At 39.7% G+C, this 16893-nt stretch overlaps 1 protein-coding gene across 1 annotated transcript in view; it reads right to left on the minus strand.

Annotated features, from left to right (window-relative positions):
• Window positions 1-11232, minus strand: part of LOC115139882 (nuclear receptor subfamily 5 group A member 2-like) — a 29942-nt gene extending 18710 nt beyond the window's left edge. The window contains 5 exon segments of the mRNA XM_029677722.2: window positions 2963-3163; window positions 3166-3620; window positions 8650-8791; window positions 8892-9010; window positions 11043-11232. Coding sequence (XP_029533582.2) covers window positions 2963-3163; window positions 3166-3620; window positions 8650-8791; window positions 8892-9010; window positions 11043-11064 — 939 coding nt within the window. The 5' untranslated portion in view covers window positions 11065-11232.
• Window positions 11233-16893: the final 5661 nt, after the last annotated feature.

Here is a 16893-nt window from a genome sequence, read left to right on the forward strand (position 1 = left end):
GGCATATATCTGATGAAGGGTATAAAAACCATTTCTAGAGTGTCAAAAGTTTCCAAGAGCACAGTCATCTCCATCATTGGGAAATTGAAAAAATATGGAACTACCCAGACTGCCTAGAGCTGGCCGTCCGACCAAACTGAGCAACCGGGCAAGATGGACCGTGGTCAGGGAGGTGACCAAGATCCCAATGACCACTCTGAAAGAACTACATAGTTCCTTGAAGCCACTCCCGAGAAAAAGTCACATGACAGCACGCCTGGAGTTTAATACAAAAAGGCACGTGAAAGACTCAGAGCTTGAGGCAATAGATTCTGTGGTTTGATGAGATAAAAATAGATCTTTGGCCTGAATGCAAGAAAACCAGGCACAGCTCATCACCCATTTAACATCATCCCTTCCGTGAAACATGGTGATGGTAGCATCATGCTGTGGAGATGCTTTTCAGCGGCAGGGACTGGGAAACTGGTAAGGATCGAGGGAATAATGAATGGAGCCAAATACAGGCCAATCCTTGATGAGAACCTGCTTCAGAGTGAAAACGACCTTAGACTGGGGAGAAGATTTACGTTCCAACAGGACAATGACCCCAAGCATACAGCCAAAGTAACGCTGGACTGGCTTCAGAACAAGAATGTGAAAGCCCTTGAGTGGCCAAACCCAAGCCCAGGCTTGAATCCCAATGAAAATCTGTGGAAAGACTTGAAGATTGCTGTTCACTGACACTCCCCATCTAATTTAACAGAGCTTGAGAACGGAAGAATGGGAGAAATGGGAGAAAATCCAAAGCTGATACAGACATACCTATGACTCAAAGCTATAATCGCCGGCAAAGGTGTTTGTAAAAAGTATTGGCTCAGGGGTGTGAATACTTATGTAAAATAGACATTTCTGTATTACATTTTCAATACATTTGCAAAAATGTCTTAAAAAATGTTTTTGTCATTATAGGGTTTTGTGTGTAAATGGGTGAGGATTCAAAAAAATATTTAATCCATTTTGATTTCAGGCTGTAACACAACACAACCTTCCCAAGTTCTCTCACGTCACCCCGCTCCTCCGCTCTCTCCACTGGCTTCCAGTTGAAGCTCGCATCCGCTACAAGACCATGGTGCTTGCCTACGGAGCTGTGAGGGGAACGGCACCTCAGTACCTCCAGGCTCTGATCAGGCCCTACACCCAAACAAGGGCACTGCGTTCATCCACCTCTGGCCTGCTCGCCTCCCTACCACTGAGGAAGTACAGTTCCCGCTCAGCCCAGAACAAAACTGTTCGCTGCTCTGGCCCCCCAATGGTGGAACAAACTCCCTCACGACGCCAGGACAGCGGAGTCAATCACCACCTTCCGGAGACACCTGAAACCCCACCTCTTTAAGGAATACCTAGGATAGGATAAAGTAATCCTTCTCCCCCTCCCCCCTTAAAAGACCTAGATGCACTATTGTAAAGTGGCTGTTCCACTGGATGTCATAAGGTGAAAGCACCAATTTGTAAGTCGCTCTGGATAAGAGCGTCTGCTAAATGACTTAAATGTAATGTAAATGTAACAATGTGTGAAATATGTTAAGGGATATGAATGCTTTCTGAAAGCACTGTACCATGTTCCGTTCTCATTCAGGGGGTGTGGCCCATCAGATAATCCACACAATACCTCACTGTCACGAAGACTAGACTGAGAGAAATAACAATAACGTGGCAAAAAGTTGCTTCTAAATGTACGCTTCAATTCAGATCTGGTGCTACAAGAACCAACAATCCATTAGTAAGTTCCTGTCGCAAACCATTCTCTGGCTGAGGACATCATGAACAATTAGCACAGTGAACATTGAGCAATAGCACTGGTCAGCATTCATTATGGATGGGCAAAAAGTACAAAATACAATTACAAAATACCATTAAGATCAATGTATCAAAATAGACTACAAAATACTTATATTTTCAAATGCATTTATACATGTATTTTCTATTTTAAAGTACAGAATTTAGTTTGCAAGTAACTGGCCCAAAACAACAACAATATTCTCAGTAACTGATACCGAAACATTTTACTTGCTATAACTGATAGCAAGATATGTTGTTGTTTATCTACCTTAGTTGAACGCACTGTAAGTCACTCTGGATAAGAGTGTCTACCAAATGATCAAAATGTAAATGTATACATGAAAATACACATCCCAAAATTAACTGCAAAGCACACTGGGTATTATTAATGGCCTTGTGTCGGGCGGAGCTCATTAGAATAATTCTCAGCGTGCTTTGCAATTGTAATTTTTTAATTTGCAATTATATTTACTTAATTTAGCAGATGCTCTTATCACAACGTAGTGCCATCAGACTTCTGATACTAATTATGGTGAACCGCTCTAAAAAAAAATGTAAATAGAAAAGTATTTTGTAACATATCCAGGTCAGCCACCACAGTGTCCGACAACAGTATTGATGTCTTTCTCCTTTGGGGCCGGGAGTAACATTTGACTGGGGCCATAACTTGTGCTGTACCGTATGGCACAACTCAAATGCACCATTCAGTTGACAAAGGGAATTAAAGTACAAGGCCTATCTGGCTTGGACAGTGATGCATCTCAAATCATTACCCAGAGGGAAACAGAATGGGTTATGGCGTCACCTCTTTAACTGTTGCTGTTTGAGTGCCTCCACCAGGAACAAGGAGATACAGAAACAATGACAGCAATCTGTCATAATAAATAGATCATTTTACACAGGCCTTCATTCTTTACTGCCAATATCTGTGTACGGGTGCAACGTTTTAGAAAGAACATCAGGTAACCAAAAGATAAAGATCTACCTCTATCATTTTTTCTTGAATATTCTTGATATTGCTTATCTATTAAGTACGATCATTACAATGATAAGATATGATAATGCGATCATGATTATAAGGATAATTTCCCAATGTGCATCTCTTGCCTATTGTTTCCCTGTGGACTGGAGCCTGGGAGCTTACCTTGAGCTCCTTGAAGAAGATGCAGCTCCTGGCCCACTCCACTATGGAGAACAGAGTCTGGTCGGCCATGCGACACATGAGGCTGAAGGTGCTGAGCTTTTCCTGCCGGCCCCGGCCACTCTGCTCCTGCTGCAAGAAGGCCATGATCTTACTCTGCACCTGCATCTCATCTGGGTCGCAGCGCAGCAGCTCCAGCACGAGCGGGGCTGGCTGGGAAGCTGCGGGGAGCCACCGGAGGGGTATCCGTCCGGTAAGGGGTACCCCACCAGAGACTCTGGGGAGCTTGTGTAGGGGTCAGGGTACTCAGACTTGATGGCCCTGCTGGGGAATGCTGTGTACTGGTACTGGGTGGGCAGGGGCCCATGGGGTTGCATGGCCACCCCCAGGGAGGGGGGTCCGTAGAGGCTGGCCTCGTAGTCTGTGGGGTTGATGGAGGCTGGGATGGAGGGCATAAGGCCTTTGGGGAGGGATGGGAGGCTGTGCAGGGTGCCGGTGAAGCCATAGTTAGTCTGTACAGGCGAGAGCTGTGGAGGAGCAGAATCCAGCTTGAAGCCTGTGGAACGGATCAAAGCCTTCTTCTGCTGCTTCATGGCTCTGTCCCGCTTGTACATAGGGCCAAACTTATTCCTGCCCCCACGCATGCGGTCTGCACGCACCGCTGTCAAAGAAGAGACATCACGTTGAGAAACAGAACCGCTATCGACAACAGTGGATCTGTTATATGCCATTTGATACTAGGCTCCTTTAGCCAGAAAGATATCATGGAAAAATGTCACTCATGTAAAATAACTCCTTATGTAAGTCCTTATAAAGAGAAACTCAGTCAAACGTCTATCATTGAAAATACAGCCATAACAAGTGCACAGGAAAATATCCTAATTTAGTCAGGAATGTTTGGCAGTTTCCTGAACACATTTTTTGAAAAAGCAATGTAAAACAACCGCCAGGGTATCATACTCCGGTAACACTTTATTTGGATAGACTACATTATCAGTAGCATTTCAGCTAACGATCTACTAACCCTAGCTGTAACCCTAACCTTAACCCTTACCCTTATTCGAAACCTTACCCTAACCTTAACCCTAACTGTAGCAAGCAGTTGCTCATCAACAGATCGTTTGTTGAACGTGTGACCCATTCTCCTTTATTCTACTACACATTTGAATGATCTTTTTGACAATTTACTATACACAACAGAAGCTAATGCCTTTGACGTTACGTAACACTAAGCTTGTTGATGTAAAAAGAACGCTTAAAACCATCAGCGAGAAGCCCAGAGTTTTATCAGCAAGTCAAGAATGTGTCATTTCTCCACGGAAACAGGTGCTTTCTCGCATCACATGCCTGGGAATCACTGGTGAAATCGGCGCTCTGGTCACCGTCATGTTTTGCATGCTCTGTCCCCTCACAAAAGCACACGGACACTCTAGTCTGTATGTTGTCTGTCCCTAATGCAAAGCTACCACAACAACTTTTGCACAAACATTTGACAATACAGATGCAACTGATTGCTAAGACAGGCTATAAAATCCATTCTATACTCGAAAATGTAGGTGTTCAACAAGGGTTCTTCTAATATCCTCAATGTTCTTTGAAGAAACTTTGGATTCTTGACACTGAAAATTGTCCCCAAAAGGTTCTTCCAAGAACCCCATTGGAGGTGGGGTTCATGGAGGAACCTCCTTAGTTGGTGGGGTTTCTTGCATGAACCTAACTGCCGAACTGAAACATTTGAATGTGAAAGGACAGTAGGTGCAGGCACTTAACTGAAAAATGTAAAGATCTCCTTAATTTAAGGTTTGTCCCTTATATGTCCCTTATATGATCTATATTGGTATTATTTCATGATGATACCATCTATCTTTCATATTTGTGCAAATCTTTGTAAAACAGAAAATGGACACAATTCAAAGGAAATCAATCAACAGGGGTAAGAATATGTAGAGTTGAAGTCAGAAGTTTACATACACCTTAGCCAAATACATTTAAACCCAGTTTTTCACAATTCCTGACATTTAATCCTAGTAAAAATTCCCTGTCGTAGGTCAGTTAGGATCACCACTTTATTTTAAGAATGTGAAATGTCACAATAATAGTCGAGAGAATGACTAATTCCAGCTTTTATTTCTTTCATCACATTCCCAGTGGGACAGAAGTTTACATACAGTCAATTAGTATTTGGTAGCATTGCCTATAAATTGTTTAACTTGGGTCAAATGTTTCGGGTAGCCTTCCACAAGCTTCCCACAATAAGTTGGGTGAATGTTGGCCCATTCCTCCTGACAGAGCTGGTGTAACTGAGTCAGGTTTGTAGGCCTCCTTGCTCACACATGCTTTTTCAGTTCTGCCCACAGATTTTCTTTAGGATTGAGGTCAGGGCTTTGTAATAGCCACTCCAATACCTTGACTTTGTTGACCTTAAGCCATTTGCCACAACTTTGGAAGTATGCTTGGGGTCATTGTCCATTTGGAAGATCCATTTGCCACCAAGTTTTAACTTCCTGACTGATGTCTTGAGATGTTGCTTCAATATATCCACATAATCTTCCTCCTCATGATGCCATCTATTTTGTGAAGTGCACCAGTCACTCCTGCAGCAAAGCACCCCCACAAAATGATGCTGCCACCCCCGTGCTTCACAGTTGGGGTGGGTGTTCTTCGGCTTGCAAGCTTCCCCTTTTTTCCTCCAAACATAACGATGGTCATTATGGCCAAACAGTTCTATTTTTGTTTCATCAGACCAGAGGACTTTTCTCCAAAAAGTACGATCTTTGTCCTCATGTGCAGTTGCAAACCGTAGTCTGGCTTTTTTTTCTGAGATCTTGGCTGATTTCTTTTGATTTTCCCATGATCTCAAGCAAAAAGGCACTGAGTTTGAAGGTAGGCCTTGAAATACATCCACAGGTACACCTCCAATTCACTCAAATGATGTCAATTAGCCTATCAGAAGCTTCAAACGCATTGACATCATTTTCTGGGATTTTCCAAGCTGTTTAAAGGCACAGTCAATTTAGTGTATGTACATTTCTGACCCACTGGAATTATGATACAGTGAATTATAAGTGAAATAATCTGTCTGTAAACAATTGTTGGAAAGATTACTTGTGTAATGCACAAAGTAGATGTCCTTACCGATTTGCCAAAACTATAGTTTGTTAACAAGACATTTGGGGAGTGTTTGAAAAACGAGTTCTAATGACTTCAAGCTAAGTGTATGTTAACTTCCGACTTCAACTGTATGCTATAAGAATACTTTGAAGGCTGGCTGTATTGGGTGCGGATGACTGAACTGCTCAATTTTGTGTCTGTGTCTGCAGGTATACAGAGGAGGAGGCATACACTACCGGTCAAAAGTTTTTGAACACCTGTCATTCTCTCAACCAGCTTCACCTGGAATGCTTTTCCAGCAGTCTTGAAGGAGTTCCCACATATGCTGAGCACTTGTTGGCTGCTTTTCCATCACTCTGCGATCTGACTCATCCCAAACAATCTCAAATTGTTTGAGGTTGGGGGATTGTGGAGGCCATGTCATCTGATGCAGCAATCCATCACTCTCCTTCTTGGTAAAATAGCCCTTAGTGTGTTGGGTCATTGTCCTGTTGAAAAATAAATGATCGTCCCACTAAGCCCAAACCAGATGGGATGGCGTATCGCTGCAGAATGCTGTAGTAGCCATGCTGGTTAAGTGTGCCTTGAATTCTAAATAAATCACAGGTACCGGAGCGTCAAGTCTAGGACCAAAAGGTTCCTCAACAACTTCTACCCCAAGCCTTTAGACTGCTGAACAATTCATAAAAAATCTTCTTCTCATTGGTGCCCTTTAGTAGTGGTTTCTTTGCAGCAATTCGACCATGAAGGCCTGATTCACACAAGTCTCCTCTGAACATGTTGAGATGTGTCTGTTACTTGAACTCTGTGAAGCATTTATTTTGGATGCAAATTTCTGAGGCTTGTAACTCTAATGAACTTATCCTCTGCAGCAGAGGTAACTCTGGGTCTTCCAGTCCTGTGTCAGTCCTCATGAGAGCCAGTTAACTCTAATGAACATATCCTCTGCAGCAGAGGTAACACTGGGTCTTCCAGTCCTGTGTCAGTCCTCATGAGAACCAGGTAACTCTAATGAACGTATCCTCTGCAGCAGAGGTAACACTGGGTCTTCCAGTCCTGTGTCAGTCCTCATGAGAGCCAGTTAACTCTAATGAACGTATCCTCTGCAGCAGAGGTAACTCTGGGTCTTCCAGTCCTGTGTCAGTCCTCATGAGAACCAGTTAACTCTAATGAACGTATCCTCTGCAGCAGAGGTAACTCTGGGTCTTCCAGTCCTGTGTCAGTCCTCATGAGAACCAGTTAACTCTAATGAACGTATCCTCTGCAGCAGAGGTAACTCTGGGTCTTCCAGTCCTGTGTCAGTCCTCATGAGAGCCAGTTAACTCTAATGAACGTATCCTCTGCAGCAGAGGTAACACTGGGTCTTCCAGTCCTGTGTCAGTCCTCATGAGAGCCAGTTAACTCTAATGAACTTATCCTCTGCAGCAGAGGTAACTCTGGGTCTTCCAGTCCTGTGACAGTCCTCATGAGAGCCAGTTAACTCTAATGAACGTATCCTCTGCAGCAGAGGTAACTCTGGGTCTTCCAGTCCTGTGTCAGTCCTCATGAGAACCAGTTAACTCTAATGAACTTATCCTCTGCAGCAGAGGTAACACTGGGTCTTCCAGTCCTGTGTCAGTCCTCATGAGAGCCAGTTAACTCTAATGAACTTATCCTCTGCAGCAGAGGTAACACTGGGTCTTCCAGTCCTGTGTCAGTCCTCATGAGAACCAGTTTCATCATAGCCATTGATGGTTTATGCGCCTGCACTTCTAGAAACTTTCAAAGTTCTTGAAATGTTCTGTATTGACTGACCTTCATGTCTTTAAGTAATGATGGACTGTCATTTCTCTTTGCTTATTTGAGCTGTTATTGCCATAATGTGGACTTGGTCTTTTACCAAATAGGGCAAGGTGAATACTATCGTGTGCATATTCTGTTAATCATCTGTGTAATTACTATTTTTTGGATTCACAGACTTCACTCTCCCTACACCTCTGATGAATATAACAGGAAACCTGTTCGATCCCCATGCAATGCAAAATCAGTCTGGCAATAGATACAGAGAACATCAACACATTAACATCAACACTCCAGAGGATATGCCCATTGAACTTGGGGCTCTGCTCTGAGTTTACGTCATATTTTGATATTTTATCCTGCTTTGCCACTAAAATCTAAATAAACACTGACAACAAAAAAGTGTGTTATTGTTATGCATATTATTATTAATAATAATAATAGGGAAGGGGGGATAGTTCAGAAATGTACCCCAAAAGGTTATTTGAGGATCCATTAAATGGGGTTCTTGGAAGAACTTATAGGGGTTCCCCACAGTTTCAATTTGAAGAACCCCTAGGATGCTCCAGATACCTTTTATTTTTAGTGTAGGCCTACTGACCATAAAGAAGAAATGTACATATTTTAGATGAATAGCAAATTATTTTAAAAAATGCAAATATATCTACAGTCATAAAATTTGATTTGCATACGGAAAAATATGCCACAACATAAAGGGCATATTTCTTCTGGACAATAATGTTGAAATGCTCTCACTGATAACGTCAAATTAAGGGGTAAAATGATGAGGAGAACCATACCTTCTAATCTCATGCCAACATTGAGGCATTTCTGGAATCGGCAGAAGGGACATCTCTTCCGCTGTGTTTTGTCTATTTTACACTCCTGGTTTTCTGCACAAGTGTACCTCTTATTATTCTGGACTGTCCTCTTGAAGAAGCCCTGGAGAAAATATCTACATTAGGTTGACGGGCCACAATACCCACAAACACAAGGGGGGGAAAGGACATTTTAAATCATGAGTAATTCCAAATGAAAATACCTTACAACTTTCACATGTAAGGAGTCCATAGTGGTATCCTGAGACCTTATCTCCACAAACAGGACACAATTCTTCCAAATCGGCGTCATAGGTGTAGTCCATTACTTTCAAAGGGACGCCTAGTTAGCGAATAAAATCAAGGGTCAAGAAAAACGGTGACGCAGGGATGTCATTAATCAATTCATTCAAATAATGTACCGTTTCTTCATCGAATGCATTTACTGCCCGTGACACATTGTAAAATGCAGGACGAAATTGCAGGATTCATAGCAGTTGTGACAAAAATGTATGTTTTAAATCAAACGTAATTCCAATAGTCCTAAAACCTAACAAAAACAAGTTTGGCTGATAATAATTACGATCTTAATATGGGTTGACAAATCATAATGTACATAGGCGAAGAATGCATAAGTTTATTGATTTCCACATTGAACATGATAAATAGTTGATCTAGTGATATTCGCATTTTAATAATGAGAGCTGATCTATTTCACAAAAATAAGACCGATGATTCCATACTGTATGCGAGCATACATACCATTTTTATATTAATAGTTTATACAAATCCAATTGAATTTTATTTTTATGTTACGTCTATTAGGGGTAACAAACATCCTAAAATTAAACAGGCACATGATTAGACAGATTCATTGAGCCCAAAAGACACCAAATATAAGACGCATAGATGGATACCTTTATTGTCCCCTTCTTCCAAGTACTTAATCCTATAAATCATGAAATGCCCCAAACCAGGATAGAATAACGCGTTGTATAATCCAAACACACAACACCGCCACGCGCGCTCCAGCTTCAGTAGTCTTCTGTCTGTATAAACCTCGCACGCATAGCCTTCGACACAGGTGCTGTACTCAAGGCTCTTCTATTGGGAGATTGGTCATTGATCAGTGGATGCGACCACCTATTTTTCGGAAACAACCGAAGCGGTACGGTGTACTCTTTCTTGCAACATAATAAACGGTTAGAGATGTCAAATCTGAAGGAGAATGCCGTGAACCATCAAATAGGAACAGAGGATGACCGAAGGTGATATTAGCCATTACTATTAATATTGTTAGCAGGCCTATTATTAGTATTATTTTCTTATTAATCGTATTAGCATGATGATGAATAATAATCCTATTTATATTAACATTATGTAGCATTGTTAGGCTATATCGATCGTTATTACAATTACTGTTATTAATTATTCATGATTTTGTTGTTATTGATATTACTCTCTCATAATCATCAGTCGTTTTAGTTTTCGTTATTTGAATTATGTGACTAAATTAGGCCATATTGATGTGAACAGCAATATTGTTTTTACAAGAAATTAGTAGGTCTATAGCCTACGCATCAAATGATAGACGTATACTTTCACATCAACAGGCCTTAGATATATGCTAGGGAGATTTATACAAGGAAACGCAGGCCCTTTGCATTATATTTCAAGGCTGTTTCAACAATACATTTCAACAAGGAGTGTTAGTCTATTAACTATTTTTTAAATAATAATTCATTACAAAATAGGAAGATTAGGTTATATTCGATAAGTAGGCTTAATTATTTTGTTCGGGTATAAGCTATTTTGTAGAATTAAATTAGATTCACTGATTCACACTGACTCTATTTGACGTTCTGGCAATTATGCAAATCTATTAGCCTACTCTATACCTCAAATTCAGATGTGGAGAGGAAGCATTTCATTTTGTACCACTTTTATTTCAAATGCGCCAAACTAGGTAGCTAGCGTAATATTTTTCTTATTTTTCTTACTGAGACATGAAGAAGCCAAACAAACAAAAAATAAAAGTGTTCAAGGATAAATTATTTTGAATAGCTTATTTCCCAGATTGCCTACTGAAGGCTTATGCAAGGTTTATATCATATTTGTCAGGATGCATTGTGCTTTACGGCCTAGCCACAAATATGGGAAGTGCAGACAGAATTTCTTTATTAAAATTGTAATCTCATTCTTAATGACTTTAAATAGGCTATTCGAAATGGGCTTGCTACAACAAAACATTAGAGGCATATTGCTATATGTATAAAATATTGCATAAGCCTATCTGTGGGTTTACAAAGTTAATGTTGGCATATCCAAAGTTTAAGACAATTGTACAGATTCAACTAGCGGATTATTAGACTTACCTTGTGCCTTTTCTCCCAACATTTAATTGCCTATGAGGTAGGCCAGACGTCGACGATAATAAAACCTTAAATAAGATGCAGCAAAGCTTTGGCCACTTTAGATCGCCTATAAAATCCGAATATACAAAACAAATACTTAGCCTAAAAACAGATGATTTAGGAAAATGGGGATCTCCACGAATAACTGCAGTCATTTCCAGCTTTGTCTTTGCTCTTCCTTCTTTATTAAATAGCAAAAAAAGTTACTAAAGTTCTTATTGGTCATCGACATGTCATGTGACGACTACGGATACGATGATGCGCCCCTTTCTCACAATCCAAGCAATATAATAACTGAGATGCACACATACAGACACAGTGTATCGTACGGGGCTATCAGTGTCCTCAACCTCATCGGTATCATATATGCCACAAAATGGACATATTTCAAACAATCCATATTGTATTGTCTATCATTGAGCACTGTGTATGGCAGTTCCATCAGGTAATGTTACTGTGAAACTGCAATACTTTGGCTATGACAAAGACAATACGGAATCGCATTACAATTGTAGAAAATATGTCATTAATATACTTCAGAAATCTAATGACAGTAGGTCAATGCATTGTGTAATGCAAGCCCCTCCGTGACCATAGAGGCACACATAATCATCTGAACCACTACCATCTATCTACAATTCCCGAGGATAAACTCCAAGGGAGAACTTGAACTTAGTGGTTTAACCAAACATTGTACATTTATAAAATCAGGAATGATAATTACCTGAGTCCATATTCAATGATATTGTTGCCACCAGCGCAGCCTAGTCTAATTAATAAAACTCGAGGTTTTTCTTGAGTTCTAAGAAATAAATCTGCAGTTGAATCAGGTCTGAAATAACCACTTCTGTATACAGTATGTTCTGTGTTAATGAGAGTGGTGTGCACAATTAAGTGATAATGCCAAGGAAGCCGGTGTTAGGAGGATATATTGGCATGGGTATTAATGGGCTCGAGAGGTAGTCGAGGGCCGGCAAACCATGACAATAACACCGACTTCGAGTTCATTATCACTTTTGTACAACGGGTTACCAACATATCGAATAATGACTGACATATTTTTATTAAAAATATTATTTCATCCTTCCACAAGATATAGATAGTGCCAACACAAATTGAGGGTTGCTACCCATGCCGGCTAGATTCATTCTATCTGTTCGGTTCATTCTATCTGTTCGGCTCTCTCTGACACTATTGTTCAGAGGAGCAAGCCAACAACACAGCTAACACAATCACTTCAAACTGAAGCTGGAAAGAATGCAAACTAGCTGCACTTCGTTGGGTTTGACATTTTTTCAATTTACATTTCTTTATATATATATCCATAAAAATGATGCCAGTTGATTCATGATTTCGATTGGCTGTGTGCCTGTCTGTCTCGTCTTGACTCCCAACATGTTCATTGCTATGGGACAGCTGGATATTTTTCACACAAGTCTCCTCTGAACAGTTGATGTTGAGATGTGTCTGTTACTTGAACTATGTGAAGCATTTATTTTGGATGCAATTTCTGAGGCTGGTAAACTCTAATTAACGTATCCTCTGCAGCAGAGGTCATTCTTGGGTCTTCCATTCCTGTGTCGGTCCTCATGAGAGCCATGAACAAATTTGAATATTGAAACAATGTTCCAAATGTCGGAGAGACAGGCAGCGAAGTTCATACACATCTTCCGCTGTTAAAAACTAAATGTTAGTCTAAAAGAAATGTGAGATAATGTCTAGATGCTTTTTATAGTGGAGATCAAGTTTATAAATCGCTTGGCTGCACTGATGAGCCAGTGGATTGCGCAGTCAGATGGAACAGAGTAAATAGGCATTTTAATGTAATAGATTTAGCCTGGTGGTTACTTGTGGAATACACACTGACTGTAATGCAGTTTTAAACAATCAGCATTCTGGATTTGACCCACCCGTTGTATAATTAAGCAATAAGGCATGGGGGGGGGGCTAATATATCATGGTTAAGGGCTGTTCTTACGGGCGCAACACAGAGTGACTGGATACCCGGAGGTGCCTTATTGCTATTATAAAGTGGTTACACACATATACCACGGCTTTCAGCCAATCAGCATTCAGGGCTCGAACCACCCAGTTTATGATGTGGATTTAGAACATAGGTTCGGTGAGGGGAGATATTGTATAGAGATGCTATATTCTTAAAGGCCCAGTGCAGTCCAAAATGCAATTTTCCTTTTTTTTTTATATATATTTCCACACTATGAGGTTACATATCCCTCCCATTAGGCTCGTCCAATTAGGCCCCTCACCCAGACCACTCCCAGACAGTCCTAGCAAAATTCTTGCTTGAGAAATTTTGGGTTATATATTACCATTGTAATTGAAGAAAATTACATTAAAGTACTTAATTGTTAGCCAGAAATTACTTGATATTGAGATAAAACGGCTGTATTGAACCTTTAAGATATTGTGCTCAAGTGCCTGTCTATTATAATTACATCAAGGCCAAGATCGATTCAACCTCATATTTGAATGTGTAAAAGCTCAATAACGTTTGTGGTGAAACATTGCAAGTCTACACCAGGCATTTGGTTATCTAGTCATTCTAGTTGTATCAATTGGTCTGCATAGCTGGAGAAATACAAAACCCACAAGGTATGTCTTTTGGAATTCCTGTTCATGAATCATGATAAACATTAGCTCCATTCTCCATTCTGCCCATTGTTTGCAGGTTGTGGACATGATTATTATCCTATGAGGTGGTGCAAAGCAGGAGTTTTAAACTATTACATTTGAATTACACTATTCACATACGGTTCACCGTTGCAAAGACGGAATGAAAAAGAAACCTCTAATTGGTTGTTATTGCACCAGCAACATTAACTGTTACTGTAACAGAGGCATTAGCTCTATGAGACTAAGACTAATGAGACATCTATCCTACATTCCCTGTTGTATGTATCCTATAGTTCCCTGAGCCCACTGCAGTGAAGGATCTTAGTATGGGGCAGTGACCCTCCAAGGTCTCAGTTTAGGCAAAAACAAGGTCCCTGATTAGGCTATCAACACATCCTATTATTATATCTAAGAGGCAGAAAACAAACATTGAGCCTACTGTCAGGACAGGGTGAGGAGGAGGAAGAGGGCCTGCAGAGGCAGACACCAGGCTAGGCCTCTTGTCAATGAATCCCAGAAATATGGCCTATCTAATGTTTGTTTCCAGCACTCTTTTGTTTTGCGAGTGTGCTGTGGCTACAGGTCAATGGTACCCCAGCATCAGAAGCACTCTGTCTCTGTCTCTGAGATATATTAAGACAATAAATAAAGAGCAGGATTGGGGCTTCGATGTTGTTTTGACTTCATCATTTATATTTTGCTCATTGTGCCCTCTGCAGCTATTTTCTGCTAAAACAGCAGAATCTCTGGGATCATTTTTTTTATCGGAAAACAATTGTTTTATAGGTGAAAGTGCATTTATGCTAATCTCTTTTACATGTGACACATCAACAAAACAAAAAAGAAGAGTAAATATGTCACGCAAAAAAAGTAATTCAAAAAGTACCTATTATTTTCTATGAACATTTAATTGAATGCATTCATTATATAATTATGCAATAGAAAATACATGCTGATGGTTCAGACAAGGATGGAATTACAGTAGAACAGACTGACTGGATGCAACATCTAGACCGCCAGTTTATGTGTAGCCATCTCACCCAGGTGTAACAACCGTTTACCAGTTATTGATTGGATCAATCGTGCCTCAAAGAAGAGCTATCAAAATGATACAGAAGAAAGTGTAAGGACACTGCTTTCTCAGAAGAAAGTGTAAGGACACTGCTTTCTCAGAAGAAAGTGTAAGGACACTGCTTTCTCAGAAGAAAGTGTAAGGACACTGCTTTCTCAGAAGAAAGTGGAGACTGCATTCGAAGAAGAGTATACGCATATGGAGAGACTACATTTCTACTTGTCAATAACAAATCACAAAGCAAGCATGAACAATACGATAACCCCTGGCTCAATACACATGTCAGTGTCTTCCGTTTATCCTTTGGGTAAGGGTACTGCACAAACTAAACCAAACAAAACACTTGGAGGAGGAGCAAAGATGGTCAAACTACAATAGCATCTTAAGAAAGCAAACGTGCAAGGGGTTTCCGCCAGTGTCTTCCCACAAGGTCAAAGATTAAAACCACAAACTCTTAACTAAGAGCTAGAATTACTTTGGAACTCAAATTTTTTTTTCCCCCTCAAAGAGTTTCATATATCCATATTAGTCACATTTACAATAGACCATGGGGTTTGATGAAATGTGATGGACAAGATGAACATGTGTATCTGTTATGACTATTTTGGAGTTATGCCCTCTGGTGGTCTACTCTATGTATATGGACTACCATCGTAATGCATATAAACTACCAAGGACGACAAAAGCAAACACTCTTTCAGTAGTGGTTGAAGCATGCACAGCAGGCCTACTGTGAGCATTGGGGATTGTATTAGCTATTCATTGTCATAGGAAGTAAGTACTAAGTAAGTAGTAGTAGTAAGTACAGTGGTTGAAAAAGTATCCAAATGTCATACTTGTGTTTAAACTATTAAAGTAAAGATACTTTAATAGTCACCCAGAATTTTTTTTACTTGAGTAAAAGTCAAAAGTATGTATACTTAAGTATAAATAATTTCAAATGACTTATATTAAAACCAGACTGCACAATTGTCTTGATTTTTGAAATTCACAGACAGCCAGGGGCACACTCCAACACTCAGACATAATTAACAAACACAACATTGGTGCTTAGTGAGTCCGCCAGATAAGAGTCCGTAGGGATGACTGGGGATGTTCTCTTGATCAGTGTGTGAATTGGACCATTTTCTGTCCTGCTAAGCATTTCAAAATGTAACAAGAACTTTTGGGTGTCAGGGAAAATGTATAGAGTAAAAAGTACTTTATTTTTATTAGGAATGTTGTGAAGCAAAAGTAAAAGTTGTCAAACATAGAAATAGTCAAATACAGATACCCCCAAAAGCTCCTTATGTAGTACTTTAAAGTATTTTTTACTTAAGTACTTTACACCACTGAGTAAGTAAGTAAGTAATTAGTAAGTAAGTAAGTAATTAGTAAGTAAGTAAGTAAGTAATTAGTAAGTAAGTATGTAAGTAAGTAAGTAAGTAAGTAAGTAGTAAGTAAGTAAGTAATTAGTAAGTAAGTAGGTAAGTAAGTAAGTAATTAGTAAGTAAGTAAGTAATTAGTAAGTAAGTAAGTAAGTAAGTAAATAAGTAAGTAAGTAAGTAAGTAATTAGTAAGTAAGTAGGTAAGTAAGTAAGTAAGTAAGTAAGTAAGTAAGTAGTAAGTAAGTAAGTAATTAGTAAGTAAGTAAGTAAGTAAGTAAGTAATTAGTAAGTAAGTAAGTAATTAGTAAGTAAGTAAGTAAGTAATTAGTAAGTAAGTAGGTAAGTAAGTAAGTAAGTAAGTAAGTAGTAAGTAAGTAAGTAGTAATAATAAGGTAGTAGGAGACGGTATTGAATAATAATTGTGAGAAACCAATAAAACAATACAGCCCTTTCAGTATTTGTGCTTAGCCTTATTGATGCTCAGAGCTGGGAGATGCAAGACAAGGCCTACAGCATAGATGGAGCACCTCAATACATTAACACCATTCCTTGGCCTTGACTTATTACTGAAATTTAACAGCCCTTTCCGTTAGTGCTTTTTTGAGAAGTCAGCTTTGTGTTCAACAACAATAGAAACATGCCCTCACAAGGTCATCCTCAAATGAAACCTTGCACACACTTAAACATATCACTATATTTTGGTTTGATAATCCATTATAGCAGTCAAAGTAATTTCATG

Source organism: Oncorhynchus nerka, linkage group LG13 (assembly GCF_034236695.1).
Source record: "Oncorhynchus nerka isolate Pitt River linkage group LG13, Oner_Uvic_2.0, whole genome shotgun sequence".
Taxonomy (NCBI): Eukaryota; Metazoa; Chordata; class Actinopteri; order Salmoniformes; family Salmonidae; genus Oncorhynchus; species Oncorhynchus nerka.